Source organism: Falco peregrinus, chromosome 2 (assembly GCF_023634155.1).
Source record: "Falco peregrinus isolate bFalPer1 chromosome 2, bFalPer1.pri, whole genome shotgun sequence".
Lineage (NCBI taxonomy): Eukaryota > Metazoa > Chordata > Aves > Falconiformes > Falconidae > Falco > Falco peregrinus.
The window spans coordinates 87,778,268-87,802,104 of record NC_073722.1 but is presented as its reverse complement, the minus strand read 5'-3'; the positions used below and the strand labels follow the sequence as shown (position 1 = coordinate 87,802,104).

Genomic DNA, 23,837 nt, shown 5'->3' with positions numbered 1-23,837 from the left:
GAGTCTGCTGATAGCATGCCTACATGTAGGGCGTGCCTACACCGAAGTGGTGAGATTGCAATTGATGCAGATCTTTCTACTCAGTTAGGCTCCCACGTGGGCTGCGCTACCCAGGTCTCAGCTACTTGCTCGGAGGTTGGGACTTTGGCCACGGCTAAGTTGCTGTTAATTTGCAGGTAACCCCATGAAAGCAGGTGAGATCCGTGCTTCCTCCAGCCATACTTGTGGGTCTGCAGTACAGCCCCATATAGGTTCCAATGTCGCCTTTGGGTTTCTTTCTGCTGTTTTGTTTTGTTATTGCACACTACATTTGGAGAGGGACTGTCTTATCCCACCTGGATTATGAATTATTGTCAGTACCACAAATGAGCTGGATTGTACAGCTATTGGTGCGAAATCAGACCTGAACAAAAGTATGTGTCTGGTTTGTCTTGTTCCATCTTTGTGGATCCATTCACACAGATCCCTTCCGCATCTCTTCATCAATTTAAAGTGGCCTTAAAGTGAGAAGAAATGCTGCATATGGTAAATGGGCACTTTTAACTCCACAGACTCTATTCTGGTATTTCCACACACACACATTTTAGTAGGTGAGCCTTTGTTTCTAAGCAGTACTGTACTAACTGGCAGATATACGTTGGATATGTATGGAACTGAAACCTGGATGTTTGCTAACACAGAGCTTTGGTTATCTGTGAATTTTTGCATTTTGCTTTGAATGACAGGCTACTAGTTCAGGGGAGAACAGTCAAGATGCAAGCATTTACCCTCTTCTCTCCCTTCCATTATTCAAATATTATTTCTTTTAAAATTTCTTATAAGAGACACAAGCATAACTTTCATTCCAGCATAAAACACTTCAAGCGCTGTTGTTGCTCTGTATGTGGTAGGGTCTGTCTCATTTTTCCCAGAACTGAAGTATCTGGAGCCCAGATTTGTAGTCAAGATTCAGGCACATTTTTGTGGCCTCTTATTTTGTGGTTTTTTTGTTTTTTTTTTTTTTTTAAAAAAACACCCAAGTTTTAATAATTTGACCTGCATTTTCATAATTTCTAATGTCTGTGGCATCCTTCCAGATGTGTTTCTGCCTGCCTGACCCTCCTGTCAATACTTATTAATTTCACGGCAATCTTTTCAAGTGGCTGGAAACAAACAGGGAAAAGTTACTCTAAGGTCAAGAATGAGCCCAGGGAAGCAAAACAGGGATGGTCATGCTCCAAACAATAGTATACATTGCTGTAGCTTTTTCTATTCTTGCTCTTAAAATGGTCCTGGAGGTGAGAGGAGGCATCAAGGTGCTGGCCACTGGAGTGAATCGGTGAGTCACTGGTAGAACAAGGAGGTCCAAGGCTCTAACTGCTGTGCAAGATCTTCTGATGGAAAGTGATATGTGGGCATTATAGTCAGGGTGAGGGCTTTGGCTTCTTAAATAACCATTCACTGGAATAACCTGGGTGGTAAACGGTTTGGAAAACTTGGGACTCTACAGGCAGCAGGACCAGGGAGGTTGAAGTGTCCTCAGCCTGCAAAGTGCCTACCTGGAGCAGTAGCTTTCTTGATGTGATACGCTTACCAAGTCGATGTAAAACAATACCTAGCTAATGATTTAAACCTAGAAACAAACTTGATTTTCTCGGAGAAAACCACAGGAGGAGCTACTTGCTTTGGGGTTTTATTATTGTGCCCCATGCATACAGCAAGAGCGCTGTGTTCGTGGGTCTCGGTGAGCAAGTGAGGAAGCAGCGAGCAGGGCCGAAGGAGACTGGGGGCAGCTGTTGGCAGCCCTGGCTGCAGCCTGCCCCGGGGCTGCTGGCAAACGGGGCACGTTTTTCCTAGTAGGGCCGAGGAGCCTCCCGGGGCCGTGGGGTACGGCAAGATCCTCTTTGGAGCCGCCGGGAGGGCTGCGGGAGGGCGGGCAAGCCCGGAGCAGCGGGAGCCCGCGGGGCAGACGCCCTCCGAGAGGGGGTCGCGGAGGGAGCCGGGCCCAGCGGAGGGGCTGTCGCGGCGGGCGGGAGCCGGTTCCCGGGGAGAACACGGTGAAGCCGGGAGCGATGTGCCTGCGCGTCGCGCCCAGCCGTAGCCCAGCGCTGGGCGGGGCCTGGCCGCCGGGTGGGCGGGGCCTGGCCTCAGCGGCGGCTCCTGCGGTGGCAGCGCCCTCTAGCGGCCGGCGCACGCTGCACGGGGCCGGACGAGCCGCGGTCGGTGCTTTCGGCCGTGGCGCGTCTCCACGTCGGGGGCCAGAAATGGGGTGAGGCTTCCCAAAGCGCCGGGGGCTTCCTACAGCGCCGGTGGGTGAGCGGATGGCCCGGTGTGCCCCCTGGGTCAGTCGGAGGGGGGCTGGCGTACCGGCACGGTGCGGCGGGCTGGGGTTCCTTCCTGCAGGCTGGGGAGGTCTGCCTGCGTGTGCCCCCAGGCCCACCGGGACTCGGTGCCCGGGGTCCCTCGGCCCCGCAGTGGAGACCCACGCCTGCGGTACGTGCGGGTCTGAGTTTGCACATCACGTTGCGCATTCAAAAAGAAAAGGTTGGGTTTTTTAGAGGGCTTTTACTAGAGGAAATGAAAAAATATGTATCTGACATATTCGACGAGTTGGTTTCAACTTGCATCCTGACTGTGCCAGATGTTCCCCAGATGTCAAAGGGAACCAGGCACTGAAACAGCAGAACACATTTAAGTTCTAACTTTGGTATTGTCAAAGAATGAAGAGTCCTGGGTTTGTTTTGATTTTTCTTTCACTTAGTAACTTTGATATCTATTAATTGTCTACTAATGTCATTGAAGGTGAATTAGTTCCTTTTTTTTCCAGGCATTGTGAAGTCTATACACGTCCTGGCTGCTGCCCAATCTCTGCTTTTTGGGTTGGTGTGGTGCTGAGCAGCTCTTGGAAAAGCGCTGTGAACACTGGCAAGGATTGATTCATGCCGCAAGGGTAAAAACAGAGTGCTGGGCTCCTCCATGAAGGCGTATAAGTCTCATCAACTTGAGGCTTGCCTCTTTAGTGCTAGCCTTGACAAAAAGGTTTCAGGACACATGGAAGAGTCGAAGGCTGCGGGAGAGGTTGGAAACCACTCCAGTCTGCTGATGAAGCCCCGTCGGCAGGGCCCAGCATCCTCGGGAGTGGCAGCAGGGCAGAAGAGGGGCTTCGGTCCCGGGGGCAGGACTTGGCTGGGGCAGTCCTCGCCTCCTCCCCAAGGAAAGCGGGGTGGGGAAAGAGCGTGCTTCTGCCTTGGCCGCCCCTTCTCCCTCTCCTTTCCCTTCTTTCCCTTTCTGCCTAAGTAAGAAAGCAACATTCAACTAAAATTTAGTGTGCAAAAAAGAGCATTTTTTTCAGTGCACAATTCTGAAATCAACATGATTTCCATTACCTCGTCTGGGTGCAAGGGAGTCAGGTGCTCCGAACGCTCCCAGAGCATCTCTGCCCTGCAGGAGATGCTGTGCGTGGCACAGACTGTTCACAGCGTTTGGAGGCTGCAGCAAGTAGGCACGGGGTGACGGGTGTGCGCGGGCGCGTTGGCTGGCTGCCTGGATAAAACAGATCCAACGTGCATGCAGGGGCGTTCTTGGAGAGCTCTGTAAGGTGTGTTTTGTGTAGGTCTTTGCTGTTAAACCGAGGGGAGGCACCCGCGCGCTGCTGGCCTGCTGCGGGGCACCGGGCACGGAACGGAGCCGGCGCTTGCAGCGTGCGCGGCGACTTCTGGAAGGGAATGGTGGCGGAACATTTTTCTGACGTGCTTGTGTTGGGCTTTGTATCCATATGAATCCCTAAGGACCTTTTCCGTGTTGAAGTCCTCGGAATAGCCCGGGGATGTCTGGGACGGCGTGGCTCCGCCGGGCCGCCAGGGGGCGCGCCCGCAGCCGGTTCCGCGGGGGGGCCGCCCGTGCCTTCCGGCTCGGTGACCCGGCAGCGCAAGACGAGGCCATGGCCGCCTGCTGAGGTGCGGAGCGCGGCCGGGCGGCGGCGGCGTGGCTGCCCTCGGCCTCTCGTTGCCCGCCGGCCGCTATCGAGCCTGGGGCTGGAGCGGGCCGCCGCCGCGCTGGGCTTCTGGCGGGGCGGGGCGGGCCCGGCGGAGCCCCGAGGGGGTGGCGCGCCCCCCCGGCCCCAGGAGCTGCCAAGTCTGTCACCGCCTGTTCCACAGTTTTGGGGTGTTTTTTTACTGGAAGCGGTTGTGCGGCAAAGCTGTTTCATACTCTCTCTGTTTAGGGTGAGGACCGGCTTTCGCTGGTGGGCCGAGCGCCGTGGTGGGCCGTGAGCCAGGCCGTACCCCTGGGCCCCGTGGCACTCTGTGTCCCGTCAGCTGAAGATGAAGACTGTCCTGATGGTGGCGGAGAAGCCTTCCCTGGCGCAGTCCATCGCCAAGATCCTCTCGAGAGGTAGGGAGGGAAGCGTGGAGTTCTGTCCCGCTGGTTCTACCAGTGGCACCGTCCAAGTGCTCTTGAGCACGGGCCCCAGCTGCGGGGGTACCGGTTAGTTGCCTGGGGGCAAACTGATGCGGAGGTTGCCAGGCATTGCTGTGGGTAAAGTGAGATGGAGAAACATCCCGGGCAGTTATCTTGGGGCAGCTGCCGCTGGGAACCACAGTTGCAGTTTATAAAAGAACTGGGTGGCCTTTCACATTCGGATTATTTTTATGTGCTGGTGCCTATACAATCCAAGAATCAAGGAATCTGGGGTTATACTTTATGTAACTGTGGCATATGTTAGTGCACAGCGTTTCCCGAAAGTGTCAATCAAGTAGCTGTGCTGAGATTTTTGAAGCTATAGTAAATATTTTATAAACCACGTGGAAAATAGAATGAGTTAATTATAACTGTGCGGGTCTAGAAAACTAGCTGTATTTTCATAAGGATTTTTTGGTGGGAGGGAAAGGATGGAGGAGAAAAGGAATAGTTTCAATTGAAAATGAAATGTGCTTTAAAAAAGGTGTAAAGCGATAATTAACTGAAATAAAAACATTGATTAAATGAGTAGAATTTTGCGACCAGGAAGACCCTAGCCATAAGATCTAAGAAAAGGAGGATGTGATTTTGAACAAAGTAACTTATTGCAATAGTTTTTCTTGTTGACATTTATGATGTTATTTTCACAGGAAACATGTCCTCTCGCAAGGGACTGAATGGTGCGTGCTCTGTGCATGAGTACACTGGATCATTTGTAGGACAGAGTGCCCATTTCAAGATGACATCTGTGTGCGGTCATGTCATGACTTTGGATTTCATAGGTATGTGTCTGTCCATAAGATATTTTAACTGATACCACTTGTTGAGCTGTCAAGGACTTCTGATAGGAAAATGGTTATTGTGGAAGTCATTCAGGAAGAGTTTTCAGGACAGAAGTAGAGAGAAAAGGAGGATGAAAATACCACTGGGGTCAGAAGTTCTTGATTTTTATTTGTAGATGTCTGGCAGACTTCTTGCATGACTTTGATCGTGCCACTTACCTTTTCTGTGCCTGAATTATGTCCCTGGAAAATGAGGGGAGGCAAGGTTCAATTCAGATGAAAAATGATTAAAGGGTGCGGAGTCCAAAAGGATGTTTTCTGAAACATTGTAGGTTATTACTGCAAAATAGATGTCTGCTAAGGATTATGCACAAAGGATCCTGTTACTAACTTGCTTTGAAATTGTTGGACTAGTCGTGTAACTACTGTATTTCCTCTAATGGTAATTGCCTCACAAGTTTTATGAGGACTGAATTTTGAGTTATTCACACAGTGCTTTAAAGAGGTTTGGTTTTGTGTAGCTGCTAAGCAATGTTATTAATGGTTACTTCAGAGAAATGGAACTGAACAAATGGATTGTAATGTAAATCATAAGTAATGAACAGTAAAACAGACAACGTGCATGTTATATGTGCACTGTGAAAACAAGGAAAGAAAGCTATTTCCCCTTGGCTTGAGCAATTACTGTACAGCCGAAAGTGTGTTAAAATTTCTAAAAGATGTGTAGTATTTACTTTTTTTTACTTCGTATGTCATGTTTCAAAGTGATAGTTGCAATTCGTGTAAAAAGCTAAGGCGTCCCTTGATACACAGTAAAGCAAGATGTGTTAGTGTAGAAAATTTTCCAATATGAATTTTGAAAGCAAAGTTTTGCAAAGTAACGTTTTTTTTTAAATATAGATTTATAGCTCTACTTCACATACTTCTACTTTTCAGGAAAATATAACAGCTGGGACAAAGTGGATCCAGCAGAACTTTTTAGCAAAGCTCCCACAGAAAAGAAAGAAGCTAATCCAAAACTGACCATGGTGAAGTTTTTACAGGTATTCTTTTTTATGAGTAGTGTTTGAGAGATATCTTTTTCTCTTGGCATTCTTTTTCTTTATTTCATCTGGACCATATTCCATTTTCAAACATTCATTGTTTGTATTCTTCGTCTTTAGATACAAAGCAATGAGACCTATTTTTATCCTGCAAGAAAAAGAAGTGAAATTATTCTGTGGTTCTGGAAAGCAATAAAAAATACTAATAAAGTTGAAAGAGATGTAGCATGTTGTTATGAATTAGCCTTGCTTTCTAAAAAAAATACTCATAAAGTTAGGCAACTTTATTTAAGAACCAAAAGTATAACCCTCTTCCAGCCCTTAGAGTGGATCAGTTATGTTCACTCTAGTATAAAAAAATTGAGTCTGTCTTCACAACAGATAGTTTTCTGTTGGAGGGCAATGCCAGAGGACTCTGTCCTTTAAAACATTTGTTACTTATCTTCCCTCTACTGAGGCAGACAGGCCATCTGAATGTAGTGTTTCTCACACTGCAGACTTGAATGTTTGATTTAGCGGGTCTATTTATCTGCTTCCCAAAAATGGGCGGTGTTTGGCACTATGCTGTACAATGTGCTAGCGTTCTTCTAGGGTTGAAAAGAAGTATGTTCCTAAATTAGGATTTTCTTCCCTGCAGGAAGCAACTTTTTGTCATGGTTATATCTGTCTCAGTAATTTTACTGTTTCTTACACTGTCTGAAGTCTTTGCCATGTTGAATTCACTTTTGCCATCACCTTCTGGGTTTTTTGATTGTTGATATCCTGTTTCTCAAAATTGGAGCATTAGGTGCATGTTTTGGTTCTAGCTTATAAACGCCTTCTTTAAAATAAGCCTGTGTTAGTTACTGATCACTCTTCACATGCACCCCTCTGAGAGGCAAGCAGTAGTTGGATGCTTTTACAAAATAAAACTTTCTGAAAGGCAAGCACATGGGGTGTGAAACTGATTTCTGTCAGATTAAATTCATACTTTGTGGTATCTTTATGAACTAAAAAAGTGGTTTTTGTTTTGTTTTTGTTTGTTTTGTTGGGTTTTTTTAATGAAGTAGAAATTAAGGTACAGAAAGGGGAAGGGACTGTGCCCAGGGTTGCATACACGTATTGTGGCAGTTTCAGGAGACTTCCATTGCTATAGAGATATGCTGATTTTTTTCAGGCCCTGCAGAAAAGCAGCATGTAGGCAGACTTGTGCTCCCATGAAGCAGCACAGCTTGCTTCTCTCTTTGACCACTGTTCCAGTACATGCAGACTTCTTGTCACTTCTGCTATATTCTTCCAATACTTTTTGCACCAAGTAAATTATCACTGGTACTTTGAAGTAGAAATTAAAAGTACGCAGTTAGTGAGGGCTAACTCTTTCTTTGAGTTGCTGAAGAACTGTGCTAATTTTTCTCACAGGTGGAAGGAAGAGGTTGTGATTATGTTGTGTTGTGGCTGGACTGTGATAAGGAAGGAGAAAACATCTGTTTTGAAGTAAGATTTCAATTTCTAAGACTTATAATACTGTACTGGATTTGTGACATACAATACTAGCAGTGTATTGTTTTATTGGAATATACAGTAAAATTCAAGCTAAGTTGAATAATGTTTTAAAAGCATGGAGGGTATTGGTAGAAAAACTTGTGTGCTTTTGAACTCCTAAGTTAAAGAGTATAAATCAGTTTCATAGGTGTTGCTCATCTGAGGTGAATGCTTAGGTTTCTTAAATGTTAGAACTTTCCAGTGCTTTGGGACTTGGTCTGTATTTCGCAGCTGGCATAGTTATTTTGCTGTCCTTATAAAACTTCATTATTAAGCAATTAGACACTTTTGAGCTTGGAGACTGCTTTTAGATGTAGGATTACTGCAGGAATTTGGACTCTGCACATACAAGGTATAGAATTAAGAAATCATCTTTGCATATGAAAGTTTTAACATCCTATTCCCAGAGGTCTACTTGAAGAGTATTCTTTATTTTTGTTTAAAGAAGCACATCTTATCAAGTAATTGTTTTAAGTTCTTTAAATGCCACTGTATCATAACTGGGCCCTGGCAATACGTAGGTAGAATAAGCCCAGATAGAAACTGGTATGTTCTTACCAAAAGGTGTTGCAGCTGCACTGGTGAATGTCTTTGCACTTAGCTACGATTAGTTCTTCACTTCCAGCAGTTGCTGTTTAATAAATAAATCCTTCAGTTTTTCTAATTCCTAATATGCTTCTGAGTGGATAGACAAATACTGCTTTTGCTTATTAGTTAGTGTGTTGGTGTGACACCTTAGTGAATTAAAAAAGTAGTTACATATAAGCGAATATTTTTTGGAGAGTGGGTTTTTTTTCTTTAGAGAGAAAAACTAAGTTAAGCCCTTACTTTTCAAATACTCTTAAAATATGCTTCTGATCTTCATTAGGTTCTTGATGCTGTTCTTCCTGTTATGAACAAACCTCGTAGCACCGAAAGGACGATTTATAGAGCTAAATTCAGTTCTATTACTGACACCGACATCTGCAATGCCATGAATCACTTGGGAGAGCCCAATCGCAATGAAGCTCTTTCAGTGGATGCCCGCCAGGAGTTGGATCTTAGAATTGGCTGTGCGTTTACAAGGTGACAGCTTAGATTACAGACAGGTTTTTGAAAGGTTCAGGAGTACTGCTCTGTCCACTGTCATGGTTTAACCCCAGCCTGCAACTGTGCATCACACAGCCACTCACTCACTCTCCCCACCGCTGGAATGGGAGAGAGAGTCAGAGGGTAAATAAAAGTGAGAAAACTTGTGGGTTGAGATAAAGACAGTTTAATAGCTGCGCATGCAAGCAAAGCAAAATAAGGAATAATTAGTTCACCACTTCCCACCGGCAGGCGGGTGTTCAGCCATCCCCAGGAAAGCAGGGCTCCGTCAGATGTAACAGTTACTTGGGAAGACAAACACCATCACTCTGAGCATCACCCCCTTCCTCCTCCTTCCCTCAGCTTTATACACTGAGCGTGACATCATACGGTATGGAATATGCCTTTGGTCAGCTGGCGTCAGCTGTCCTGGCTGTGTCCCCTCCTGACTTCTTGTGCACCCCCGGCCTGTGGGGGTGGTGTGAGAGCAGGAGAGGCCTGGGCACTGTGTAAGCGCTGCTCAGCAATAGCTAAAAAATCTCTGTATTATCGATGCTCTTTCCCGCACAAATCCAGAACATAGCCCCATACTAGCTGCTGTGAAGAAAAGCAACTCTGCCCCAGCCACAAGCTGTGCCCACAATGTACATCTCGGAACTCTGGTGGCTGTTTCTGCTCAGCACCAAACTGAACAGTTTTATGCACAGACAAATAAAAAGAAAATAAAAATTGTTTTACAGCTTTAACTGAGCTAGGTAAAGTACTTAGAGCAACTATGGTATGATCTTATGATGTTCTCCCACTTTTCTCTGGGAATAAACAGGATTCAGTGGGGCAAAGTAATTTTGAATTAGGTGTAAGAGATGATATTTCTCAGAATGCTTTTTCCTGATGCCTGAATGATTTAATAAATTACTCGTGTTTGTGTGTATAACTTAATGAAAACTTCTGCTTTTCATAGGAATGAGAATGTTAATGTACTTGTTCTTGGGGGTTTTGTGTTTTTGTTTTTCTCTCTCTCAGGTTTCAGACTAAATATTTCCAGGGGAAATACGGGAACTTAGACAGCTCCCTTATCTCCTTTGGGCCGTGTCAGACTCCAACACTTGGATTCTGTGTTGAAAGGCATGACAAAATCCAGTCATTTAAGCCTGAGACTTACTGGGTGTTGCAAGCTAAAGTAAGTTTTACAATATGTGTTTGTATACGAGGACCATACATTTTTAACAAAGAAATGCACTTATATGTTCATTTTGTTCATTCATAAATTTGTAGCTGCTGACAAGAATTCACAATGCCTACAATTTACTCATGTGTTCTCATTCAGTTCACATGTGTGTCACCATTCTCTCGAGAACACATTCCAGGATGTCAGTTTTGTATTTCAGTAGTTATTGTCTGCTGCTTTATAAGAATTTTTCAGTGCTAACCATCTAAGCTTAGATTCAGCCAAAAAGAATACTTAAAACGGTTTTCTTTTGTTCCCTGGGGTCCTTGGACTGACTCTGTTGTTAATTTGAATCCAAGATTAATTAGGCTGCCAACAAACACTAGCATTGCCAAGTATTGGAATTTTAAAGCAAATAAAATGCTCATTGTGTTAATTGGCAGTTGAGCTCTCTGAGTACTTTGGCAGCTTATGGCAGTTTTATAGCCTCGCTGCTGTCCAAGCTCTGAGAGCAAACCAATATGGTTTTACTGCTTGTGATGACAAGGATTTTTTTAAACAAATAAGGGATAGATGGTAAAAAGTTGCCATTTTTAGATTTTAAAATAAAGGAAGATGAAATCTGGTGTCTACTGTCATCTCCCTTCTGACACGTCTCGTGTCATGCTAGGAAATATTTGTGCCTGTTTTCAGAGTTTAGTGCTTTCTTACATTGGTTGCTTCGTAGTTATTTTTGTACATGGGAGTTAAACCACGACCTAGTTACAGTTTAATACATATGATTGAATTTGCTAGATCAAAATGGTAAACTTAGAATTTCTGCCCATTTCAGCCTTTACTGTTCCCAGCACTAAAACCAAGAACAGTATTTCAGTTAACCGCAGGAATAATTCCAGTCATTCCCTTGGCCCCAGAACTCAAAGTACTCCGTCTTTCTCAAAAAGCCCTGTGAAAAAGAGTACAAGTGCATGTTTGAAGCACTTGTGTCCTAGGACAGGTGGTGTTAGGATTTGCTTGCTGGATTATTGTTCGAAATGCGCTTTCTCATGCTTCTGGTAATAGTGTTTGGGTTTTTTCCCCCTCCAAAAGGTGAACCCTGAAAAAGAAAGTTCTCTTACTTTGGATTGGGATAGAGTGAGGGTATTTGATCGTGAGATTGCTCAAATGTTCCTGAATATAACAAAGATGGCAAAAGAAGCAAAGGTAAGAATATTCACTAAATGTCAGTGGAGCCCTCTTTCATATAAAGGAAATATTTAGTATGTCATTTGCTGCATATTGAGGTTTTTTGTTTGTTGTTGTTAAAGACTAGTGTAGAACGTCTGTATCTTGGATTTTAGTCCATTCAGCTTTGTGTAAATGAGAATAAAAGGCAAGAGATTTTTTTATTGTAGTTCATATTATGATAGTGTGGTCATCCCAGCAGAAGCCCCTTCTTAGTATTGACTTTGGAAATGATCATCGCTCATGATAGGAAGTCTTCATTACTAAACCTGCTAAGAAATACCATTCAGATCTCTCTGAGCAGACCTCTTATTTCCTGTGAGACATTGTATAAATCAGAATTTAATTACTTATATGGCAATATTCCTGTAGTTAGATTTTTAATCGTGTATGGTACAGTCTTTATAGCCAATTAACTTCTAGTTCTGCTCTGTTCAATACTTGTTTGACAGTATGTTTGGATTTAAGTGCTTATAGCCATCAAGGTTCAAAGACTGCATGAAGCTTTTACAAATCTGGATCCGTACAGTTAGGACCCCTAAATGCTTGTAGTGCTGAAAGTACGTGCTGCTGAGGTAAATGGGAAGTAACAACAGCAATACGTCGTCTTGCTGCGTTCCCAGTTGTAGGACTGACCTGGTCCATAGCACAAAGGGACCTTAGGACTGTAACTTTAGAATATAGTAAAATTGTCTCCAGGCAGATTTTCTAAAGTAAAAATACATTAGTGGCTACTGTTTTAAGAAAACAAAACAGATGTGACAATAGATAATGGTAGGTATGCCACATGTTTATAGGCATGATTGAAATTACACATTTACCAGTTACCAAACTTCAAAACTTTTACTGGGAAAATGCTATTTTCTAGGTAGAATCTGTGAGTAAAAAAGAGAAGGTGAAGCAGAGACCACTGGCTCTGAACACGGTAGAAATGCTACGAGTGGCCAGTGCTGCTTTAGGTATGTGTAAAAGTTCAGATTTTCACACTGTTTTAAAGCAAAATATTTTGGCTTCTCAGATGAAATAATCAAGGACATACCAAATATAGTTAGATAACCTCCTCTCCTTGTAATACATCATTCTGGGGAAAGGATCAAATTTAGAAAGCTTGTCAAAAGTGAAATGTTGGTAAGATCAAGGTACAAAAGTCTTATGGAAAGGACAAACCATGATTTATTTAAATGCTTTGATAAAGTACACTTTCAAATGCAGCAGACAAATCATAATCACAGTAATTTGTGACTGATTTTTGCTTTTTCCCTATCCCATCTTAGGAATGGGTCCACAACATGCCATGCAAATAGCAGAGCGTCTTTATACACAGGGTTATATTAGCTACCCTCGAACGGAAACTACCCATTACCCAGAAAATTTTGACTTGAAAGGATGTTTGAGACAACAAACCAATAATCCCTACTGGGCAGAAACTGTGAGTATGCAGAGCAAAACCTGTACTGATTATTCACTAGTCTGTGTTTTAGAATATATCTTACTTGGTGTATTATGATTTACAGGTCTTCAGAAACAATAAATATCTGTAATTGCTTTTCTTTATGGATGTTGTATTGTTATGGATTTGATCTGCAAAGTTTTTAACCTGCTAAGAGACCCCTGTTTCCCACTTCAGCCAGCCTGTTTTCTCTCTCTTCGTTCACCCAGGTAAAAGCATTGCTATCAGAAGGCATTAATCGTCCAAGGAAAGGCCATGATGCAGGAGACCACCCTCCCATCACCCCAATGAGAGCTGCAACAGAAGCAGAATTAGGTATAGGCAAATTCAGTAGTGTTGGAACACTGGATGAGGAAAATCGTTCCTTGAGGTGTAGGAGCCAGTTTGAAAATCCCTGAGTTTCAACAGAAAACAGAATTACTTGAATGGCAGGAAGTGAATAGAGCTTGGGCTTTATCTGAACTTAAACTGCTGGTGACAGTGGAGTTCACAGCTGGTCTGCTCTTCAGTAATTGATCCTAGGGACCATGGTACTGCTGAGAAAAAGGAGTAGTTGACAACTGAATGCCTGCATTCTCTAGGAGAAATATGTCCCAGAATAATAGCTTCCAAGTATTGAAATTCTATTGTATTCTTGTGCTTGTAGGTCAAATTTCAACTGCATTTTAATTTAGTCTCTGTGGTTTGTGGGCTTTATGTTAAGGTGTAGTATTTCAATTTGTGCACACTGTGATCCCTCAAAAATTATTTTAAGGTTATAATAAAGTGTAGGGAATGTATTGTATTGTTTATTAGATATAGCTGAGATTGTTGTAGAAGATTGATAACTTCCGGTTTTCATGAACTGGTGAAATAACCTCTGACAGAAAAATTTTTTTAAGCAAAAAAGAAAAATCTTTTCTGCTTCACACTGTCATTCAGACTTGTTGCAAGACTGGGAGATAGGCTGGCTAAATTGGCGGTCCTTTTCCAAAAGCATCTGCATGCAGCTCATGTCTGTATGACATCATGGTTTTATAGGCTGGAAGTTTTAAAAAAGAAACTGGAAGAATTTTTGAATGTTACTTTCTTTTAGGTACCAGTTTTTCCCGTGCTATCTGTGGAAATCTGGTACCTTTTAGTGCAGATTTTATGTAGAGCTACAGGATGTGAGTTCTGTGGGTAAGATGTTGTTTATCCTTAGGTGGAGATGGATGGCGACTATATGAGTATATAACTAGGCATTTCATAGCCACTGTCAGCGCTGATTGCAAGTACCTACAAACCACCATTTCTTTCAGTATTGCCCCTGAACGTTTTACCTGTATTGGAAAAGTGGTAACTTCGCCAGGTAAGACTAATCAGGGAATAAGTAGTTAGCTACAGACCTATTTTTTTTTTTTCCCTGCATTAATACATTGAATGGATATAAAGTGACACTTTGGGGACAAGGACAATTTTAAAGATATTTTTTAAGCTATGAAGACCAGAGACCAAAGCTTTGTCTTTGTTTCCATACTTCAATGACAATAGAAAAAGTCTTACTTTTCATGTAGTCTGAAAGTTTCAGTGCCACATTTGCCAGTGTGAAGACCAGTCATTTTACAGACAGCAGATGTCTTTTGGGGGATAAATTACACAAAGGCCAATTTTTTTTTTTCTTGGGCCTCTGTAAAAAGAATGTAGCACCACCACTGATATTTTTGTGGTAAGCTGGCCCAGTAGCCCTTATTACATTAATATGATGTAGTATTTGTATTTCCTTTTTAAGAAACTTTTCCCATCCATCCTGACACTGTGCTTTCATTCAAGGGAAGTGTTTACTCTTTTTTTTCATACATCTGATGTGGTGTAGTGAGAGATACTGTCTTGTGGTACCGTGTTTCCTCAGTATTCCTAGCCTCAGGCATTTTCTGCATGGTATGGCAGACAACTTCTTAACACTGATCTGTAAAATGCAGCCCAAGTTAAGACCAGAAACATACGCCTTGGCTTTTTGAAAGCTGTGAAGGTAAGCTGTCATTATTTTTTTTTGTTTCTTTCTTTACCTCCAGGGTTCACAGAAATTATGCCATGGCACAGCATCCCATTAGAAGAGAGCCTTCCCCACTGTGACAAGGGAGATCTTTTTCCAATTGGTGAAATAAAATTGCTGGAAAAGCAAACTAGTCCTCCTGATTACCTGACAGAAGCAGAGCTTATCACTCTGATGGAAAAGCATGGCATTGGTAGGAACTTGCTTAACTTAGATTATCCTGTAATACATCCACCAAGAGTGCAAAGAGTCTGAATTGCTCCTTTGAACTCTGTCAGTAGTGACCTTTCAGTAATTATTTGAATACATACAGTAATTATCCCTTTTCCCCTTCAAATCACAGTGCCTGTAGCAGCTCTTAGCAGATGGTAGATTGTCTTTTCTCCCATATTCCTTTCCCTTTCTTATCCTCATGCCTCATTTCTGGCCAAAGCAGTATCCTTTCATAACATGTCCGTGTCACTTCCCTGTCAGAAAGACATTCTTCCACCCATCAGGTATCTCCCCACTCTTAGGAATGATTTCTTGTCTTTACAGCTTGCTTCAGCTTTGCGGGCTCCAGTAGTCCTTGTATATCTTATTATACAGTTTACCATAATATTACTTTTCTTTTTCAATCTGACTTGTTTCTGTTGGTGCATTTTCATAAATTTTTCCAGTCAAAACATATCATACTCTACTGTGTTCTTCCGGAATGAGTGATTGTGAGTGTCTTCCTTGGAAGAGACAAAAGGATTAAGGTTAAAACATATGTTTCAGACTTCTCAGAACTGAAAATTAATGTAAGAATTACTAGAGAGAGAAGTTATCCACTGGAAGTTGGTTAACAGTGAAAAGGTATCTAAATTTTAAGCAGTCTCAGGAGCCTTATAATTTGACATAAACCCAGAGAAATCAGGAGTAATTCGATGAAAACTTTTTGTTCAGGATGGATATATTGTTTTCCTTTGTGTGGCAGGAACTGATGCAAGTATTCCAGTCCACATTAACAACATTTGCCAGCGAAACTATGTCACAGTGGAGAGTGGTCGGAGACTAAAGCCTACAAACCTTGGCATTGTTCTGGTTCATGGTTATTACAAAATAGGTCAGTTAAATATTCTTTTTGCATCCTTTTACCTTCTTTTCCTTCAGTATGTCAAGGGCTGTTGTCACTGTATGAGTAGCATTTCTGTCTCAAGTGATGCATCTGGGAAAGTATTACTAATTCCAAAGATTAACAATTGAAACTTGTTTATTTTGATGTCAGTTTATGTATGGTTTCCTACCCCCATTTTTTGATCTTTCATTGCTGCTTCTCTGTTGATGCTGTTTCTGGTTTTCTGTTAGATGCAGAATTGGTTCTTCCTACAATCCGCAGTGCTGTGGAGAGGCAGCTCAACTTAATAGCTCTGGGTAAAGCGAATTACCATCAGGTCCTGGAGCACACCCTTGACATTTTCAAAAGGAAATTTCACTATTTTGTGGATTCTATTGCAGGTAAAACCTTTTACATGTGAAGCTCCCTACAATTACTTAATTGTTGCAAAAATGCTAGTAGAAAATAATGTATTAGGTTCCTTTTTCAGAGGTTTAGACTTACTGAAAAGTTGTGCCAGGACTGTAAGTTTCCAGTGAAATTAAATTGCTGTCCAAAAGGAAGTGGACTGAATCATGGCTCCAAAACTGTACTTCAGATTTTTTTGTGACTGTGTAGTGCTGAGTTTTTTAAAACTTCAGACTAGCTGAAGTGCTTAACCTTGTGTGTTTGTGCATGCTCAGTGCAAAACACTGTGTATTTAAAGTCTTTGTAAACAAGGAAGAGCATTGTGACTAAAATATTTTAATTCTCACTTCTTCACAGGTCTTGTAGATGATTTTGTGCGAGATTTCCTCATAAGAGCTGGAATTCTAACATAAAAATGATTATCTCTTTGGCAGGTATGGATGAACTGATGGAAGTGTCTTTTTCACCCTTAGCTGCCACGGGTAAGCCTCTTTCCCGCTGTGGTAAATGCCATCGTTTCATGAAGTATATTCAGGTATGTTGACCTCATGTTTGGAATTTAAATTTCACTTTCTGGGGAGCATTGAGTAGAAACCCCTTTGCCATTATTGAATTTGGATTAAAATGTAGTTGCAAAGAGTGCATTTCTAAAACAAAAAGCTTGATGGAGGTTTTCCACAGGCAGCAAGCCAGAGAGCAGCCCTACTTGGATTTACTACAAGTTTTGAACTCTACTGGCACTGCAGTTTTTCAGGAGATTTGTATTCCATTTGCAGGCCAAACCAAGTCGTCTGCACTGCTCTCACTGTGATGAAACCTACAGTCTCCCACAGAATGGTACCATTAAACTCTACAAAGAGTTGCGATGCCCCCTAGATGACTTTGAGCTTGTGCTGTGGTCGTCTGGATCCAGGGGAAAGAGCTACCCACTCTGTCCATACTGTTACAACCATCCTCCCTTCAGGGACATGAAAAAAGGTAGGATTTCTGCAAACATGCAGGAATCAACTTCACTTGAAATAAATTAGGTGCAGTCTGTACAGTGTGCTTTTTAGAAGTTTTTAATCAGTGTTGTTTAGTATAAAGTGCCATTCAAATGAGATTACAGATGACCTAAAGTTCACATCAAACCTGCTGACCAAAATTTATTAACTCATTTCTGGGTACTTTTTATAAAGTAAGAAATTAATGTACATGCACGCAGAGTAGGTGACCTTCGTAACACTCAGTATGCAGTGAAAGACACTGAGATTCTGACATCTTGTGAATTGGAGTATGCTTGGTATGGATAGGGCTATAGATTAAGATCAGGTCTTGTGAGTGTTTTGATACTGAGTTAGACGGTGTGTCAAAAGCTGTTTGAGGAGCTAAGAAGGGGTAAAAGTTGCAGTTGGTTTGGTAACTGTGAGGCCAAAACTTACCTGAAGTAATGCTTTGAAGCTCCTAGCATCAGGAGCTTTTTGGCGTCTTTTTCTTACCATCTTTTAATTAAAAATGTCTTTGCACTAAGAGGGTATAGTGCAAGTATAAAACAGCAGTTAGGAGCTGGGCATTTAATTGAAAACATAATTACTTTCCGTCACTGATGTATCCAAACTGCCTGTACTGTACAGTGGCAGGATCTGGCAATTCTGAAAGCCATTCTAGAAGAAAATTTTTGAGCAAAGGATTATTCTGAATCTGTGAAAGGCAAGTTGCTATTTGGGGAGTGGTTAGTGATTTAGAAAACCTATAATATACTAAGCTGTCTTTGACTCCTGTGTCTCACTTCCTCCAGACTGGGTAGTGGTATAAAGGATTCCTTGTAGTATGGTTTTACTCTTCTTCCACCAGGAATGGGCTGTAATGAATGCACCCACCCCACATGCCAGCATTCTCTTAGCATGCTTGGAATTGGGCAGTGCGTTGAATGTGAGAATGGGGTTCTGGTGCTAGACTCGACATCGGGTCCCAAGTGGAAGATGGCCTGCAACAAATGCAATGTGATTGTGCACTTCTTTGAGAATGCCCACAAAGTCCGAGTGTCGCCGGAGACCTGCGACTTGTGTGATGCAGCCCTTGTGGACGTAGATTTTAACAAAGCCAAATCTCCTTTACCTGGTGATGAGACCCAGCATTCAGGCTGCATATTCTGTGATCCTGTGTTTCAAGACCTGGTGGAGTTGAAACATGCAGCCATGAGGCACCCCATGCACCGTGGGGGACAAGGGAAAAGGCAAGGTCGAGGAAGAGGTAAAGGCCGGAGGCCTGGAGGAAGACTCAATCCAAAGAAACCCAAGGACAAAATGGCAGCTCTGGCTGCTTACTTTGTATAATGGCCACACAACAGAAAAATAAACTTCTTATAAAAATTTGTTTCCCTTCAAGTTAATTTTTAAGTATTTTTGATCTTCACTACTTTCCTGTTCTCTGAAAAGTTAAACACCTTAGATTTACACCTTCATTTAGTCACAAAACAAATTCTTCTTGATGATCAGTTAGTAACTGAATAAGCTTTAAAGCTTTTAATTGGAATTCATTGGTCCAAGTAGAGCTCACAAATAGTAGGAGACTCAAAAAGTCTACCTAGACTGTTACCTGTGGCTGATAGAAAGGAAATTAAATTTCCCTCTATTGCCCTTCCTGGGGCTTCTGTCAGCAGTACAAGCCAGGAGTGTAAAAGCTGATTAAGTGCTATGCTGCTGTAGTCTTTAGGTGTGGAATGAGACTTGTTTCATCTGACTTTGAATCTTCAAAAATAATAAATGATTGGTACTGTTATATTTTTAAGTTACATCTGCAATAGCAAGAGCACTACTTCAAATCTGTCTCTCTGCTGCATAAGAGGATATTGCCAAGAGACATACAAAATGGAAATTATAAATGTAAAGGGGAATATCTGCCTTAGCAGTGATTCCCAGATTATGGTCTATGCAGCCAAGTTAGTATCTTTTGGTCAATGGGTCCCAGTCCTGCTGCTGGAGGACAGGTGGCATACCTTTGCTGCTCTTTTCCTCTGAAGAAAAGGAGCCTCAGGGGAGACCTTGCCACTCTACAACTACCTGACAGGAGAGAGTAGCAAGGTGGGTGTCAGTCTCTTTTCCCAAGTAACAAGCAATAGTACGAGAGGAGACTGCCTTAAGTTCTGCCAGGGGAGGTTTAGATTGGATATTAGGAAAAATGTTTTCAATGAAAGGATTGTCGAGCACTGGAACAGGCTGCCCAGGGAAGTGGTTGAGTCCCCATCCCTGGAGGTGTTTAAAAGCCGTGTAGATGTGGTGCTTAGGGACACGGTTTAGGTAGACTGGTAGTGCAGAGTTAACAGTTGGACTCTATGATCTTAAAGGTCTCTTCCAATCTAAACAATACTATGAAATACAGTTTGTACTGTTTGTGCCCCAGATTGTCATATTGGTGTCAGTTAGTTTTGTCGTCAAAAGGACAGTGTCCTCATGGTTTTGTTTGGAGCTGTATCCACTGTGGCACTGGGTGCCACACTGCAAAATCTAATTGTACAGATACATAATACTCTCTCCTTTCCTTCCATGTGCGCATAGCTGATCATGTCTGGTCATCTGGTCAAGTACAGTTTGTATCATCTGTACCCCCAAAACAGTTTCAGCACTAGTTGTGGCTGGGTGGGAGGATGCCATTGCAGTTTTACATGGTGCAAAGGCTACTGCATTTGAACACAGAATATGCAGGGAGCAACTTGACACGTGATTCACTGGCAACAGGGAGGAAAGACAAGTCCCTACAAAAAGGTAATGTACAACTCTGCTGTTTTAATTGGCACGGTACGTGCATTTACCGAACAAGAGAACACAGACGAAACACCACAGCCCCAAGCCTGTTCCTCTGATCAAATGTTTATACAGTTACAGCTCAAACATGAACTATGTTTTAATAGTATTGCTTAAAAGACCCAGCCATAGGTAGAATGTCTTTCTGTGGTTCTTGTTTGTTTTTTTTCCTAAATATTAAATGTTCCTCCTGGTAAAAACAAATGGTCTTTGCTTCTCCCTTAGCCTGGAGTGAGTATCTTCTCATGTTTTAAAGATCATCTTGCTATAGTGTCTCAGAGCTGCAGATCTTGGCATAAACTAGAGTAGCTTTCAGGGTGCTTGTATTGATTCAGTTGTCCAAGTCCTCTCTTAGCTCTGTAGCCTGCTTTGGTACACTAGGATACTGCTCTGAAAATACCTGTGTGCTCAGCTGGCTTGTGCTGCTGAGAGCTGGCTGTTGGCTGGGATTTCCGTCCTACTTAGACGATGGCCCTGGAAGTGTGGGAAACCTCTCACTAGTCATTATTCATGGCTTTTGAGGGGTGCGAGAGCACTTTCCTCTTTCTCCAAGCATGGCTTTTATTTTGGCCAATTGCAGACAAACTTCTGCTTGTAAAATCTCTTTGCTGTATTAGCCCCGGTGGAAATAAAGTGCTGGGAACTTTCTCTCAAGTGCTTAGAATGAGCCATTGATGTGTTCTGGCAGATTTCAGTGGCTCCCTTGTAATTACTGCAAACAGCAAAGTTCTTTCTGATATAGGTATGTCAGTAACTGTGAACAGTTGTTCCGAACTGTCCGTGCCTGTGGCTGAGGAGTGAAGGCATTGGGTTTGTGCTGCACCAGCAGCCGTGGAAGCTTGTCCTCCCTCTGCAGCTGGGCGGCGCGGGGTGGCTGTGGCCCTGGAGAAGGCTCACGGTGTGGGAGGTGCCACAGCGCCTGTCAGTGTTGTGGCCTGGCACACAGGCTGGTGGTGGCAATGGTCTCCAAAGTGGAGTGGAAAAAATGCAGGGGTGATGAGTGGTTTGGTTTCTGTGTAAAACTGACAGGCATATTCCTGGGATTGCTTTAAAAGGTACAAGAGAGCAAGAAACTTCTTAAAATTACGAAGTCCCTGGATATGTGTATCTCACCAACATTCAGGTGAAAACTGCATGTCTTGTGTTTATGGTTCTTACTGGGAAAAAAGAAAAGAATTATGGCATATGAAATTTCAGTTTACATTCCATGGAAAAACCTCAGGGGAGTTTTTAGTACTTAGGAAGTTACCTTTGAAATAGCATTGTTCACTCAAGAGGGGAGAATTGATTTGGCTCCCATAGCTGATAAAAGAATAAAAATTGTCTGTGTGATACGGCTGCAATGCTTGTCCCTGCTGAGCTGGCATTGGTGTGCCCCAAGGAGCTTGCTTTTGTCGGCCTGGGGAGAGGGAAGTAGCAGTTGGTCTTCCAAGAAAGTTGGTGCTAAAAGACAGACAGTGCTCAGGAGTACAAAGAGGATCAAAATGCAGTCGTTTGTTTGTTTATTTGTTTTTTAAAATTCAGTAATTATTTTTGTATGAAAGGAAAAAAGAGAATATATCTCTGATAGGAGCAGGGAAAGAATACAGTGCAGACAAAAAGCACCTGACTGAAAGGGATCAGCGGCCATTTCATGGTCAGTAATACCGAAGGGGTGATTTCATTCTGTATCTAAGGTTACTCTCCTAAATCACTCAACTATTTAAAAACATTTCTTGTTTTTTGGAACTGCTGGTAGGGAGTGATTACAGCAGGGATGTTGCAGGATACAGGTCGCTGTAATTCAGTGTGGGAATATGAAGGGAAGAGGTGGTATAGGAATCTCCTTAACGTCAATGGCTTGGAAATCTCTGAAAACCTCAGCAGTCTCTGTTGCTGAACACAGTAAACTTTGTGCCTGATGCTTCAATCTGTCATGAATCCTAAAATTTTATTAGCTTCAGCAGGAGTTTAGAGCACTCAGATCCTTTACAAAATGGAGCGTCCAACTACTGAGTTAAAAGCCTGCTTAAAACGGTGATAACATTTTTATGTGATCCTCTGTGAAGTATCCCGGTATAAAAACAAGCAAGTTTTGAAAATATTAACGGTGCTTCCCGTTTCTTTTCAGAGATCTCTTGTAATTTTAAAAAAGTGTGAAGTATATTGTGTTTGCAGACTTTTTCAGTAAAATGGGGACAGCACATGAGAGAGTACTCTGAAATAAAGGTGTCTGAGAAGGAGAAGACAAGAAATCAAGGTACCGCACATGCTTGCAGCAGTGTTATTTCACTGAACATGTACTAGTGCTTCTGGGTAGTTTGCTGTCTGTCCTGGCTTTGCAGCCTCTGGTATTTTATTCCTTCCTCCTCTAAAAATGTTCTGTTATATGCAGTTACCCCTGGCAGATGTTCCAATGTAAGGACAGAATCCTTACCACTCTTCTAATACCTGAAGTAAAAAAGTATTTCTAGTTGTGCATGCTGGAAACTGCTGCTGTTTGGAAGACATCACCTGTTCATGTCTAGATCTTTGAATGTTGAGGAGGAGATGGGAAATACAAATAGGATTAAAGATGTCGGGGGGGGGGGGGGGAGGGGAGGGGGAAAGAGTTTGGAAGTTCGGGTGGGCTTTTTTCCCAAACTGAATATTCAGGTTAATGGCTTGATAAAACTATGTGTTTAATACTTCCCAAACGAAAGGCCTGTGTTTTACAGTGTTAAAAATCAGAAAGCCAGTAGACAAAGTAATAAACTTAGAGTCCTGTTTTTGGGAAAAACTTCTGCCATTTCTTGGTTGGATGAGATAAATGAATGGCATTGTGCTGTGGTACCACACTTCAGCGAAGTCACGCTGTTACACTGCTCTGTGTGAGGCAAGATGGGATTTTAGTTGATACGCTGTGAATTCCCAGAAGGTCCCCAAAGATCTATGAGCAGGGTCAGATTCTAGGTGCTTGCATCTTACTAACCTCACTGGGGGTTTTGATACCATAGTCTTTTTGTGAGTCTAGGATGCAGGATTTTCATTCACTCTTCTTGGAAGATTCCAGCTTGGGACAAAGATCCATCTAGTTTACTGACACTCTCCCTTTTCTACACCAGAGCTACTCTTGGACGAGCCAGAAAAGGTTAGATTTGATTGGTGGATGTGGTTATTTAACTACAACTAGTTTGAGAAACAGGTCAGTTTGGTATAGTTCTCTTCAAACTCGCTATGGCTTTAGTGAGCAGTCTGTTGAAGCGACGGTGGCGTGTATTTTCGCCAGTGGTAAGGTTTTTAAAGCTAGCGCCAGTGTTTTGAAAGTGAATAGGCAACAACCTGGCTCGGCTGTGAAATCCGGCTTTGAAGCCAGTTTTTATAGGCGATTCAGTGGAAATGGAAACACGAAGGGATCGTGAGGATCAAGATGGGTGGGTGGGTGGGGATGGGGTGTCTCCGTGAGTAACTTTGGGTGAACCTGCAGCCTGTGCAGCCTTCCCAGCCGCAGGTACCGCTGCACCCGACTTGCCAGGGCGCGTAATTCTTTATAGTCTGATGTAGAATTAGGAAATCAGCGTTTTCGGGTGGGACAGCCTTCGGGCGGGAAGTGGCGAGCTCGGCGCGCGGGTGTCGCTTGCCAACGTGCGTCTGTTCCGTGCCGGCTGGTGCCAGCCCTCCCCGGGGGGCAGAGGGGGCAGCACTGCCTGCTCGTGTCAGGGAACTGCCGGCCGGCCCGCCCGCCCCGGGGGGCTCCCGCCTGTGTGTCCCCCCGCCCCCGGGGGGCTCCCGCCTGTGCCGCCCCGCCCGTCCGGCCACGTGGCTGCCGCGCCCCCCCGCATTCCAGACATTGTTCCCGGCCCCGCCCCCGCCGCGGAGGCCCCGCCCCGCCCCCGCGCTTCGC

The 23,837-nt window shown here is 43.1% G+C and overlaps 1 protein-coding gene across 4 annotated transcripts; it reads left to right on the top strand.

The window, feature by feature from the left end:
* The first annotated feature begins 2,162 nt into the window (after positions 1-2,162).
* On the top strand, positions 2,163-18,544 carry TOP3B (DNA topoisomerase III beta). 4 transcript variants are annotated; one of them, XM_005233277.4, is made up of 18 exons: positions 2,163-2,288; positions 4,202-4,371; positions 5,088-5,219; positions 6,156-6,262; positions 7,661-7,735; positions 8,652-8,848; positions 9,875-10,031; positions 11,109-11,222; positions 12,112-12,202; positions 12,518-12,672; positions 12,903-13,008; positions 13,877-14,023; positions 14,727-14,900; positions 15,666-15,794; positions 16,037-16,186; positions 16,628-16,728; positions 16,970-17,171; positions 18,027-18,544. In XM_005233277.4, the coding sequence occupies exons 2-18, from the start codon at positions 4,302-4,304 to the stop codon at positions 18,506-18,508; spliced, it is 2,589 nt and encodes an 862-aa protein (XP_005233334.1). In that variant the 5' UTR covers positions 2,163-2,288; positions 4,202-4,301; the 3' UTR covers positions 18,509-18,544. The 4 variants fall into 4 exon arrangements, with proteins under 4 accessions (XP_005233334.1, XP_027636600.1, XP_055650353.1 ...); XM_027780799.2 differs by having other exon boundaries at positions 2,229-2,248; XM_055794378.1 differs by lacking the exon at positions 2,163-2,288 and adding an exon at positions 3,861-3,935.
* Positions 18,545-23,837: the final 5,293 nt, after the last annotated feature.